Genomic DNA, 12758 nt, shown 5'->3' on the forward strand with positions numbered 1-12758 from the left:
ATATTGTGGCTGTGCCGTCGGTATACTGTGCGCAGTGGATCCACATGTGGAAGAAGCATCTGCTCCTCTACAGAATCCCTGAGTGTCCAAACTTCTGGCACTTGTAGCAGCGCAAGGGATTTAGAACGTAGACTTTAATATGGCCGTTAATGAATCCTGCTTTGATTATTGTTGATTGTTTTGAATAGTCAAAAAAGTAAGGTTTATATTCCGAGTGGGAACTAGTATAACATTCTTCTTTGTCATAGTTCGTCTTACAGTGACGACTCCTTGATCTCAGTTCTTGTTTCAGCTCTTCATCTGAGATATTGACAAGGTCCCTTCAGTGAGCACACATCTTGATGTATTCAGGGAAACGCATGGTGAAACGGTAACAATTCTACCATTTTTTTTTTTTTTAGATTTTGTAGTTGTGACTGTCGAGCAGTATTAAAGTCAACCAATAAATCTCCTGATCTTAAATGACGAGCTGTCTTTGGGGGTACCTATTGTACTTTCTAGGCATTTGTGTGCTAGAATTGGAAAGAGTTTTCCAACAGGTTGTCCTAGAGTTGAGTAAATGATTAGGAATGTTGGAGTTCGAATTCTGTCTACGTCACTCTTTTGACATTTTGCGGCCACAGAACACCTCTCCTTTTTTTTTCCCTGTCAGGGTTTGATTTGTGCACGCAGTGGATGTCTGGGTTTGGGGTACTGTTTTGCTCCATTTTTCCCTGGAGGGAAGAGCTTTATCCCTCCGTGTTATCAGCTCCTCCACTTGGAGACATGAGCGGTGCCACCTTCGTGCCCAAGCGGTAGGAGGTTATTAATAAAATATAAAAGAAAGAAAGATGGTTACTTTCCTCCTAATCTAGTAAAGTGATTTCTTTACTGGGGATTATTTAATTGAGTATTACTATAATGCCTTAAACACGGATACGATTCAAGAGGGAGCGCAAATTGACTGGCAAAGACATTTGATCACAAATTCGCTTGGCGCATGCGCCCAAGAGGCCAGAAAGAGGAAACGGAGCCAAAGATTACACACCTTCTACACAGCATACCAAAATGAATGGGTTGTTCATAACTCAGTCAAGTATTTCTCTACGATTCTGGATTTCTGACTGTATAATATTCCTGTATCTAATTTTTCATATATATTTAACAACTAAATTCTTTTAATGGTGTGCTCTTCTTCCACTACTTTGTGTACCAGCTGGTCGCGTAATAAAAATATTCCTTTTGAATGTTCTCAATAAATCATAAATGAAATTTTATTATTGCAGCACATAATTACTATAACGTTGCTTGAAATATTATGGGCAATAAATGTCAAGTACAGTGTTTTTCTATTAATAATGCAATTTCAACTTTAATTAAACTGTACTCTTTAATTAGGTGCTTTGTCTTTTTTATTTTAGATTTTTTTTTTCTAGTGACACAAAGCAATATTCTTTCTTTTCATTACTATTTTCCATGCACACCAAAAATTAAACTACAGTAATGTGGGAAAAAACGATGTTTAGCAACGTATGACACGGACCGTAGTCAACATTAAATTTGGCATAACTACAGCATTTAGAGAGATTAGTTCTGTGTAAACGTAAGTTTTATAAAAGACTGAATGTTACTAGGGGAATGGAAAAATGGCTTCTGTAGGGGGGAATAGCATTAAATCATCCAATCGTTTCTAATAAAAAACAAATTTAATGAGCGCATCACATTTTCTCCACATGAAACAGCTGCTTTAGTTTCGCTATTGGCTGTAAGTACGGACATTATGAAAGAAACCAGCCCCTGATAATCATTCCAGTTGAAGTGCTTTCATTCCCACTGCTAACAATAACTACTCTGATTTAATTCCTTCTGTAAAAAAGGAGGAGTGGGGTGGAGTAGAGGGAAAAAAGTTATTCAGGGGAATACAATCTTCAATCTAACGTTTGTTACCAGATAAACTCAACAGTTCATCGGGAAGCGAACGTCGGGTCGAAGAATACAACCAAGTAACTTTAGAAGATGCCTCTCTGTTTTAGAAATAGACGTACACGCAATAACTAATAAGGCTTTTTTATGATATTAATTATCAAACACACATATCCCACTTTACATTTTTGGAAAAGTAATTGTGGAGGAAGCCTATGACCAAAATAGCCGTCTTTTCTGAATTTTGCACTCCCTGTACGGCCCGTAGTCTCTCTCTCTCTCTCTCTCTCATGGATCAATTACTTATACCATGGATTTTTCAGAATAGCTTGTTGAGGTGAATTTATTTCACCGGATCTCTATATTTTGCTTTCAAAGCATTTTCATTTTAAATGCGACTAGTCATACTTCATTGAGAAACATTAAGCTCTCGGTAATTCAATCCGTAACCATATATGTAAGCTTTTCTACACCTACTCATGATCTCAGAAGGCCAAATTATGTAAAAATTAATTGTCACAGAGCAATTTTAATTCTATGGTGTCATTTAAGCAGCACTGTATTGTATTTTAATCATAGAATTTCATTTAAAACCATTTAAAATTTAAATAAATAAATATCTAAGGAAAATTATTTTTATTTTTAAAAATTACAAATTTTTTTTTGTAATGTTCACTTCTAATGTTACCAAGAAAGCCAGTTTACTTCTAATGTTATCAATTCACTACAAGGCGAAACGACTGCAAGGAATTTAGCTCAACATCAGTAATTTTCTCTTTCATTCCTTGTGAAGCCAAGGTCTGCAAACGTGGGGACCAATAAATGATGCTTTTCATTTTTGTATCAGATAAATTTGGAAACACACTGTATATTCCTGAAGGTGTTATCTTGAAGATCCAAAGCTTTAACAAGCTGTTTAACAAGTCCCTGCTTGATATGGAGTGGTGAAGCAAGACTTACTTTCTTATAACCAAGCGATTATTTACTATATTGCTGCTACTCATTTTTGGTAGAAATTCTCTTCTCGTATAGTGCTGTTGGTGTCTGCACTGTTGTCCCAGAGGTGATGAGAAGACGGACATATGCGAAACAATCTTGAGAATCCAGAAGAAACCCGAGCATTTTGAAGTCCCCACAGAAATGTCATTTATACTGGTCAGACAACGATATTTTCAAACATATAAATATGATTTCGGCAGCGTAAAAATGATTCTACAGAGCTTGGATGGCTAGGGATTTAACAGAGACGTTTACAGCCAGGAATTAACAAACATGACGGGTAGATTAAACATTCAGTTGCATTTAGTGTATAAATTAAACTGACATAAAATTAGGTAAAATAACTAAATAAATAATTTTAGTAAAAGGGTTAGAAAAATATAATGAGGTCATATAAAAGCTCATTATACAAATTTCTGTTTTTAAATTTTTTACACTATAGCACCTTGCATTTAAAGCATAATACAATCCACTGGAGGAATGAATGGTTATTCATATATTCAGATTAATTCATAGTTATCTCGCAGAAGACAGTAAATGTGTTTATCATGAAAGACTCAGCAGCAACGTCACTCAGGCTTAAGTTCGATATTGAACTGCAGTCCACTATCCTGAGTCTGTTCGCTGTTGTTATTTGGTTTTTAGGAGCATTAGCAACTAAGGCCATATTGCTCCGGGGATATGCGGTGGTCATTCCCTGACCTTTCCGCATTCTCCATATTTGGTGGGTCACGGGCTCGAACCCCGGTCTAATCAAGAAGCGTGTGCTACGCACTGCTGCTCCTGCCCACCTGGCTATGGAGGCTCCCTGAGTCTGTTCGCATAAAATTCTGTCGCAGGGACGATAAGTTGCAGTTGGTTGCTTTATTTTTACCTTGTTTCACAAATGTTACTAAAACAATTAATTACATAAGGTATTAAAGTTATGCTACGTACCGTCAGGTGTATGCTGCCTTGGTTGTGACACCCTTTTTCTTGTTATGACATACAGTGCGAGAAGAACGATTACTAAAACGACAGAAGAGCTCACAACTGGGACGGTCACTGTCATGTGACGATAAAGGTCGCTATGTATTCCTGTAATTTCAGATGGATGTGGTGGAGGTTCTGTTAAAAGGAAAAATGTAAATTCAAATTTTAATACATTTTAATCCACCGTTATACTGTTCATATCAGGCTTATCAATCGAATTCCACAGGGTATACCAGTGTACTTATATACACACACGGCATATTTACTTACTTATATATATCGAACACATAATAAAAATAATAACGCTAACTATTGCCTAAGAATCAAATTCTAATAAATTTATTTTTTAAATTTTAGTAAATATTTTAATAAAATGTTTTTTCAATTCTTTGAAAAACCAGAGGTATAAGCTATTCACCTCAGAAAATAAATCCAGAGGTATAAGCTATTCACCTCAGAAAATAAATCCAGAGGATATACGCCATATACCCTCCACTACAGCCCTGTGTGTACTCCATTTAAGTTATTTTGAGGCAGCATAACCTGACACCGATTTTTATTTATCCTGCCTACCCTTAAATCAACAGTAAACTTTAACAGCAACAGCTTTTCCTTAATATATTCAATATTACTGAGGAAAGTCAGAAACAAGATGGTAGGGCTCAAATCGTGAACGGACTCCATTGCACTCTGAAGAATGCCAATTAATTACCATCTTCTGTTTCTTTTCACTTAGTCAGCCCCTCGTCCACTTGGAGATCACGGTAATACCACCACATTGCAGTTTGCACAGTAGCCGCTCACGGAAACCGAATCAAAAGTTTTACTAAAATCTAGGTGTGTACAATATCGAAACTGTTTCCAGTATTTGTTTTGTAATTTAATCATAGTAATTAATAGGCAAGGTTTTCTCTTCACAAATCCATGCTGTGATCGTTTCAAGAACTCATTCTTATCAAGATGGAAACTATTTCACGGAAATAGATTATTCAGCTGTTTTTAGAAATTTAAAGCAAAATTTAACTAGAATTTTCATCCAGACTGTTTAATCTGGCTATGCCATTGGACGCGTAAATTGAAGACACTCTGTTCTCGTTAAAATGGCACACCGACGTTAAAATTAAATTAAAAAACGGAAAAGCGCAAGTAATTACAAAACTGTAGAAGGAAGGTGATGAATCAGATTAGTCCACTTGATATTGATTGTTCAACTGTTGATGATCCTGATCATTTCGCTAACAAACTAAATGAGTATTTTGTATCTACATTCACACATGAGGAGTTATTCAGGGAAAGGAATGCCAGAAATGTATTAAACTCTGGCAGCAAGCTAGATGATTTTGTAATAACTGAGAGCAAAGTGGAAGAGAAATTGTTGAAGATAAACATAACGAAGGCACCCGGGGTGGATGGGATCTATTAGGTTATATGAAAGTAGGCAGCAAAGGAAGTAAGGAAACCCTTAGCCATAATTATGAGAGTTTCCTTGGCTTCAGGGGAGGAACCCATGGACTGGAGATTTGCAAATGTAACCGCAATTCACAAAGGAGGATCAAAGTACGTCACAAGTAAAAACAGACATGTTAGTTTAACTTCTGTTCCAGTGAAATTAATGGAGGCACTGGTTAAAGAAGCACTGTGGGATCATCTAGACAAGACTTCAGTTATAGCTCGGACACAGCATGGGTTTGTTAAGAAGAAATCTTGTCTGACCAATTTGATTGGATACTATGTGGTCACAAAGGAACTGGATGCAAAGAATAATTTTGATATCATATATTTGGATCTCAGAAAGGCTTTTGATACTGTTGCACATGGAAGACAGTCTTCCATGTGCAACATGGGAGCAGTGTGGTGTTGGAGGCAAATTGCTGCTATGGATAAAGGGATTGTTCAGTGGGAGAAGACATAGTGGTAATCAATGGACATACCTTTTCGTGGACTAATGTTATTAATGGATTCCCCCAGAGTTCAGTGTTGGGTCCATTGTTGTTTTCTGTAGTTATTAATGATATTGATGATGACATATCAGGCTCTAAAGTCAAAGTTTGCAGATGATACGAAGGTTGGCAGGGTTGTTAATGACACTAATCACAATACGTTACTGCAACAGGATCTAGAAAAGTTGAGCAGATGGGCTGAGAGGTGGCAACTGAAGTTCAACACTGACAAATGTAAGTACTACAAATAGAAGTACTAACCCCAGAATAACGTATCAACTGTGTGGTACTAAACTGATGTTGGTAGAGAATGAAAAGGACCTGGTGGTAATTATGCAGGCAGACTGAAGTTTTCTGAGAAAGTTTTCTGGTCTGCAAGAGTAGTTCATGGTGTCTTGTCAATGATATACAGAAATTTTTCTAGCAGGGATAAGGATGTGATTATATATAAGGCAATGTATATTGTAATAGGCAATGGTCAGGCCACACCTTGACTACTGTATACATGTCTGGAGGCTTAATTTTAAGAAGGATGTACAATTGCTGGAACGAGTATAGAGAAGGGCAACAAGATTAGTGAATGGAAGAAAGGGTTGCGTTTACGAAGAAATGTTTAAGTTTTGTAAATTATAGTGTCTGGAGACTAGGCACCTGCGAGGTGATCTGATTGAGGTGTATAAGGCCTTGAATGGTTTGAGCTTGCTCAATGCCGATGGGATTCTTCCTCTTGCTCAGAATAATTGCCTGAGAGGGCATAAATGGAAATAAGACAGTTGTAGAATAGATGTGCGGAAGTTTCCCTTTAGCCAGCGGGTGGTTGATTGCAGGAACAAAGTTCCATCTGTCGTAGAAGTTGATAGCTTAAATAGATTCGAGACAAACATTTGGAACGAATGGATGGGTGAAATGAGAATATATTTATATATATAGGAATTATGTCTAATTACAATTAATTTTAAATATTAAATAGCGTAAATGAGGGTATTAGCTCCAACGTTAATGCTTATTGTACAGTAACAATTAGACATTATACGTGCATGGATTATATATGTACTTAACTTATTTATACATTATTGCTTTTTAAAATTATGGTACTACTTGAGAGCATCAGGTTTATAGTGATCCCAACCAACCCGATAGTTTTCGCTAATTTTCTCCAATTTCTCCAGTATTCTCTAATTCTCCAACTTTCTCTAAAAGGCTCTATTCTTCTATAAATTTACATTAATTTTGTTGTTTTTATATGTATCTATGTTATATATAAGGCTATCCATTCCAGGGCTAGATTTATATATAACTAGCGGGTTGGTTAGTGTCACTACAAACCTGATGCTCTCAAGTACTACCATAATTTTAAAAACTAATAATGTATAAATAAGTTAAGTTTATATATACATATATTTTTTTTTTTTTTTTTTTGGCGAAGGTAAAGAAAGCCTGCAAGAGAAGCACGCAAAAGTTCGATGAAATTTACCGGTAAAAGTACTTTGCCGTAAGGGCATTTGTATTGTTGCGCGCTCGGTATACAGACGGTGGGTGTTATCGGTCAGGAGTAGAAATCGAATCCCATGGCAGATTGAAACCCTCCCGAAGTGGAGGGGGTAAACCTGAACTTTTTTCTTTAGAATCACTGGTGCACTAGTGGATAAATTGTTTATTAATAAAAAAAAAATTAAAAAAAGGCAAAGGAAGCACGACAATTTCGAAAAAGTTTACCGGTGAAACTACGTTACGAACATTGTGTCTTATGCCTTTACTAATGCTAATACGGTGGTTAATGTGGAGAAACTGTCGAATAGTTATTCCATTAACATCGGATCGGCATATCTATATACGCCATTCTTTTATCCGATTCTGCCTATTTGCTTATGCTGCCAGTATGAACTGACAGCATAAGCAAACTTGCAAATATGATATATTGAATAAAATTCTTTTAACAAGAACGATACTTGAATGGACATATTCTCATCCAGTCAAATCTAAGGAAGTCAAATTCCTCGGAATAATACGAGATAGAAATCTAACGCTGTTCTAGTACCTACGAGCCAAGAAGCTAAGGCATCTTGAGGTCTGAAATTTGACCTCGGCCAAACTCCTAAGGAAACTCAGAAAATCTGTTCTATTCTTTAATTTCTGCGTTTGGTTATGTCTCTGAAATTTGTCCGCTGGCCTCTATTGACAGCAAAGTGTGCTGTCAAAGCCGTAGAGCTTTGAATTCTGGGTCGTGGAGTGGAATAACTCATTACATTTGCCATATATAACTTCAAATTTTCAACTAAGCAGCAACATACGAATATAAGGTTTCAATACTCAATAAGGCTTCAATATTTCAAGAGTGGGCCAGTAAATCAGAATGTCTCATAATGGGGGATTTTATCTTTCCAGATATTGACTGGAACTTGTGGATTGGTCACTCGCACACTAGCAAGACTTTTGTGGATTTATTGGATGACTGTTTTATAGAGCAACATGTTCGAGAGGCAACCGGAGGGAGTAATACACTTGATCTCATTATCAGCAGTGATTATTCATGCATTCAGAATTTGCAGATAAAGGAACCACTGGGTGATAGTGATCACAATGTACTGATGTGGGAATTACTTAAAGATGTAACTACCATCAAGCCTAAAGGGAAGGGTTTTTGATTTCGTAAAGTTGACTACAGCGGTCTCAGACAGTTTTTAAATTCTATACAGTGGGATCAATTGATGCTGTTACCATCGTTGAATTCTAAATGGGAAGCCTTCAGGGCCTTAATTTTGGAGGCTACTAGGCTTTTCATTCCAACTAAGAAATACTGTTCAAGGTTTAGGCCTAAACTGATGTCAGATGAATTAACGAGACTCGTGGCAGAGACGAAAAATGTATGGGATGCATGTAAAATATTACGTGACACAGAAGCCTATGGCAGATATAAACTAGTCTGGAATCAAATCACAGAGGAGGTTAGGCAGGCGAAGGCAGATTACGAGAAATCTTAGGCAAAGGAAGCAAAAAAAAAAAAAAAAAACACAGCAAAGAGTTCTTTATTTATGTAAACTCTAGAAGGAAAGGGAAGAATCAGATTGGACCTCTTAACATAGATGGGCTGACTATTCATGATCATGCTCAGGTAGCTAATAAACTGAATGAGCATTTTGCATTATTATTATTATCTGTTTATTTCCATAAGGAAACCACCCCGGGACGGCAAAGTGCCAGGAGGGTGCTAAGTACATATCAGGGTACGAGATACTACGTGCAGTGGATTACATGTACTGAACACGTAGTCTCGTCCCGAAATATTATATACAAATTTTATGTTTAATATATACAGTATTTACACATTAATGATTCTTTTGATAATTGAGAGCTATTAAGTGCTCGATAATTCCTATATTCTATTATATTATAAATCAACAGGGATTACCTTTATTTTAGATATAGGAAACTTCTTTTCCAACTCTCCTAGTCCAACTGGCTAATAATTCTTGAGGATGGCGATATCAATTTTGTGAACCTGGTGGGACATCTTCCCCACTGTCAGAACCGTAGTGTTCAAACCGTGCGGTCTCAACAATGAGCGCTCATTGTTCTGACAGTGAGGAAGGTGTCCCACCAGGTTCACAAAATTGATATCGCCATCCTCAAGAATTATTAGCCAGTTGGACTAGGAGAGTTGGAAAAGAAGTTTCCTATATCTAAAATAGAGGTAATCCCTGTTGATTTATAATTAATGATTCTGTACATACATATCATATTACTGTATATTACAAATCATATATTTATAATCCACTAATAGTTCCATATATAACTTATATAACTGTTAGAGAAGGTATATTTTTCCAGTCAACAAATTATTGTTCTTAAAGCAGAAAGTTTCACTTTTACTCACAATTGTTTGGTACTTTGCAGCCGATTCATATTTCGGTAAGTCTGTACGAATTCTGGAAGATCTCTTTCTGGTATGCTGCATCCTCACACAGTTTTTCGGCATCTATGTGTAGTGAGTTAAATATTTTGGCTGCATTTAATGGGAAGAATCTTTGCAGGCTACTAAGATTGTTCAGAACTGTACGCAGTGGATTATTTACTTCTCCGTAACGTCTAGCAGTGGCACGCAGTTTGACTAGAATATTATCCAGGACTGGAGCATCTACTCTTGCCTGTTAGCATTTGTGCGAGAGTGTGTATGTTCCTTTTAATTGTCCGCTGCATCCAGGGTGTGATGTTAAGGTTTGAGTAGAGAATGGCCCTTGAGATAGTAAAAGGGTGGCCAGCAACTCTGTTAAGCCATCGCAAGAACCAGTACTCGATCCCAAGGACGGACTTATAATGTGAATCTGGAGCTGAAGACCAGATTTGCGAGGCATACATTGCAATTGCCTGGACACACATTAAAATGTACTTGGTCGCTATCTGAGGATCCCTAATTCCTACTAGTTCCTGTCTAGTAGCCCATAACGCAGCAAATATTTTTGTCTTCATATGGGCGAAGTGTTGAGCAAAGGTGAGTCTGTCATCCCACTTAAGGCCCAGGTCCAGGCCAGAGTGCATTTTCTCCACACTAGACCCGTTCACAGAGATCGAGATGTCATTTTTATTCTGCTTGTAAGTTATGGTCATTTGGGCAGACTTCTGTGCATCTACATTCACACATGAGGAGTTATTCAATGAGAGAAGCGCCAGAAGTTTATCTAACTCTAACAGATACATTAGTTAGAGTTAGATAAACTAAGTGATTTTGTAATAACTGAGAGCAAAGTGGAGGAGAAATTGTTGAAGTTAAACATAAAAAAGGCACCTGGGATGGACGGGATTTATCCAGTTATATTAAAGGAAGCAGCAAAGGAAGTAAGTAAAACCTTAGCTAAAATAATGAGAGCTTCATTGGATTGGATTCAGGGGAGGTCTCCATGGACTGGAAGGTGTGCAAATGTATCAACAATTCGCAAAGGGGGTTAAAAAGGTGACGCAAGTAACTATAGACCTGTTAGTTTAACTTGTGTTCCGGGAAAATAATGGAATCACTGGTTAAAGAAGCATTGCAGGATCATCTAGACAGGACTGAATAATAGTTAAGACACAGCATGGGTTTATTAAAGGTAAGTTAAGTAAAGTTAAGGTAAGTTAGCATACAGAGTTGCTAGAACGAGTACAAAGAAGGGGGAACACAGGGGTTGTCTTACCAAGAAAGGCTTAAGTTCTGCAAATTGCAGAGCCTGGAGAGTAGGCACCTGCGAGGTGATTTGATTGAGGTGTATAAGGCCTTGAATGGGTTGAGCAAGCTGAATGCTGCTGGGATTCTTCCTCTTGCTCAGATTAAGAACCTTAGGGGGCACTGTTTCAAACTGAGGAAAGACAGTTGTAGAATAAATATTTCTATTGACGATTTATTGTACTCTACTGACTTGGTTGTCGTGCTAGAGTATAAAGAGAAATTTTATTTAATAAATGTGCGGAAATTTGCATTTAGCCAGCGGGTAGTCGATTGGGGGAACAGACTTCCATCTTTTGTTGTGGATGTTGATAGCCTAAATAAATTTAAAGCTCAGCTGGACAGGCATTTGGAACGAATGGAGGGGTGATATGGGAGGTTTTTTTTCTTTTTTGCTGACGCTGTATAAGCATGCTTTCTTGCATCGTATGCCTCTACTAATACTAATGTTATAATATAACCTTATTACTGAAAGTTCATCGTTTACCACAACCTATTCTCAAGACCATAAGCAGATCTCGGAGATACCTTAGGCTGGATTTATCGAAGGACCCTAATACATTTTACTATTCTGTGTTTCAAATAAAATAAGAGCTCTCTATTTTCAGGCAGCATTATCCTCACGTCATTCTAGATATTTTAAACTTACTGAACATTAAATACTTTGATCTGTGGACTGATAATCTTTCATAAAGGATCAGAAAAACTTTTCAGCAAATGTTTTAGACAGCCTTGCATTTATGAATCACAACACTCTTAAAGTTTTAACTCAATGGGCAATAAAATGTTGTGTTACGTTCAGAGGCTTTCTTATGTCTTTGTTTGATATACAAATATAAATTCCTGTGGATACCAATAAAATGAATAATAAATTGTGTCTAGGTTATTAAAAACGAAAAGTATAATATTATATACCATACTATATATCATCTCCTGTAATGAGCATCCAGGCAGCAGAAATGAAAATTTCCGAACGTCCTCCTTTCGTGAAAGGCGGACACGCCATCTTCGAAGTAGTTCTTATTGCTGTCACACGTCTGCCAGCATACATGTCATTTTGGAGGAAATCTTATAGACTTCTTCATACGACTTCCGTCAGGAGCAACACGTACCAGAACCTCTGAAGACTTGAATCCGCATCGCCATAGACGCTGTTTAATTATGGATAATAAGCAATGACCAGATGTGAGTAACAAAGCGTACCGCCATATCTTTTACAAAAAAAGTGGCTCTATGTTGGGGTTCCGACGAAGGGGACACACAAACTAAGCTTCCATAAATTGACTACAAATATACTCGTACCAGTCACTGACCAGATATCCATATGAGTAGACGGAAAGAAACGTATGGGCACCGCTGTTACTGTTTTAAAAGTTCCGAAAGGTCCTTTCTTTTTTAATAGCTGTTTCCCCAAATTAGCCAAATGAAGTAAGAGGCAATTTTCTCAAAATGAATTCGCGAATTACTAATAGTGAATATTAATAAAAGTTCTTTGAATATTTGATTAATATTAATCAAAACTCTAATAACAAGCTTACATATCACTTAGTCACAAGTACGCTTTATGAATGAGATCGCTAAAATTCAGATAAAATAGAAAATATCAGCAACACAAAACTCAAAGGAAATGCTCGATTTCTGTATTCTGCTGAACAAGGTATTCATATGAAAGTTTTTGCTGTTCATTAATTTTTTTATTGGTATATTTTGCAAAAAAGATTGATAAGCTATAGAAGCATACGACCTTC

The 12758-nt window shown here is 36.9% G+C and overlaps 1 protein-coding gene across 1 annotated transcript in view; it reads right to left on the minus strand.

Annotated features, from left to right (window-relative positions):
• Positions 1–12758, minus strand: part of LOC150084465 (cell adhesion molecule Dscam1-like) — a 421339-nt gene that overhangs the window by 63394 nt on the left and 345187 nt on the right. Inside the window, exon 22 of the mRNA XM_090376247.1 lies at positions 3838–4008. Coding sequence (XP_090232373.1) covers positions 3838–4008 — 171 coding nt within the window. The remainder of the gene's footprint in view (positions 1–3837; positions 4009–12758) is intronic.

The sequence above is a fragment of the Mastigoproctus giganteus genome, chromosome 6, assembly GCF_048544385.1.
Source record: "Mastigoproctus giganteus isolate SK-2022 chromosome 6, ASM4854438v1, whole genome shotgun sequence".
Taxonomy (NCBI): Eukaryota; Metazoa; Arthropoda; class Arachnida; order Uropygi; family Thelyphonidae; genus Mastigoproctus; species Mastigoproctus giganteus.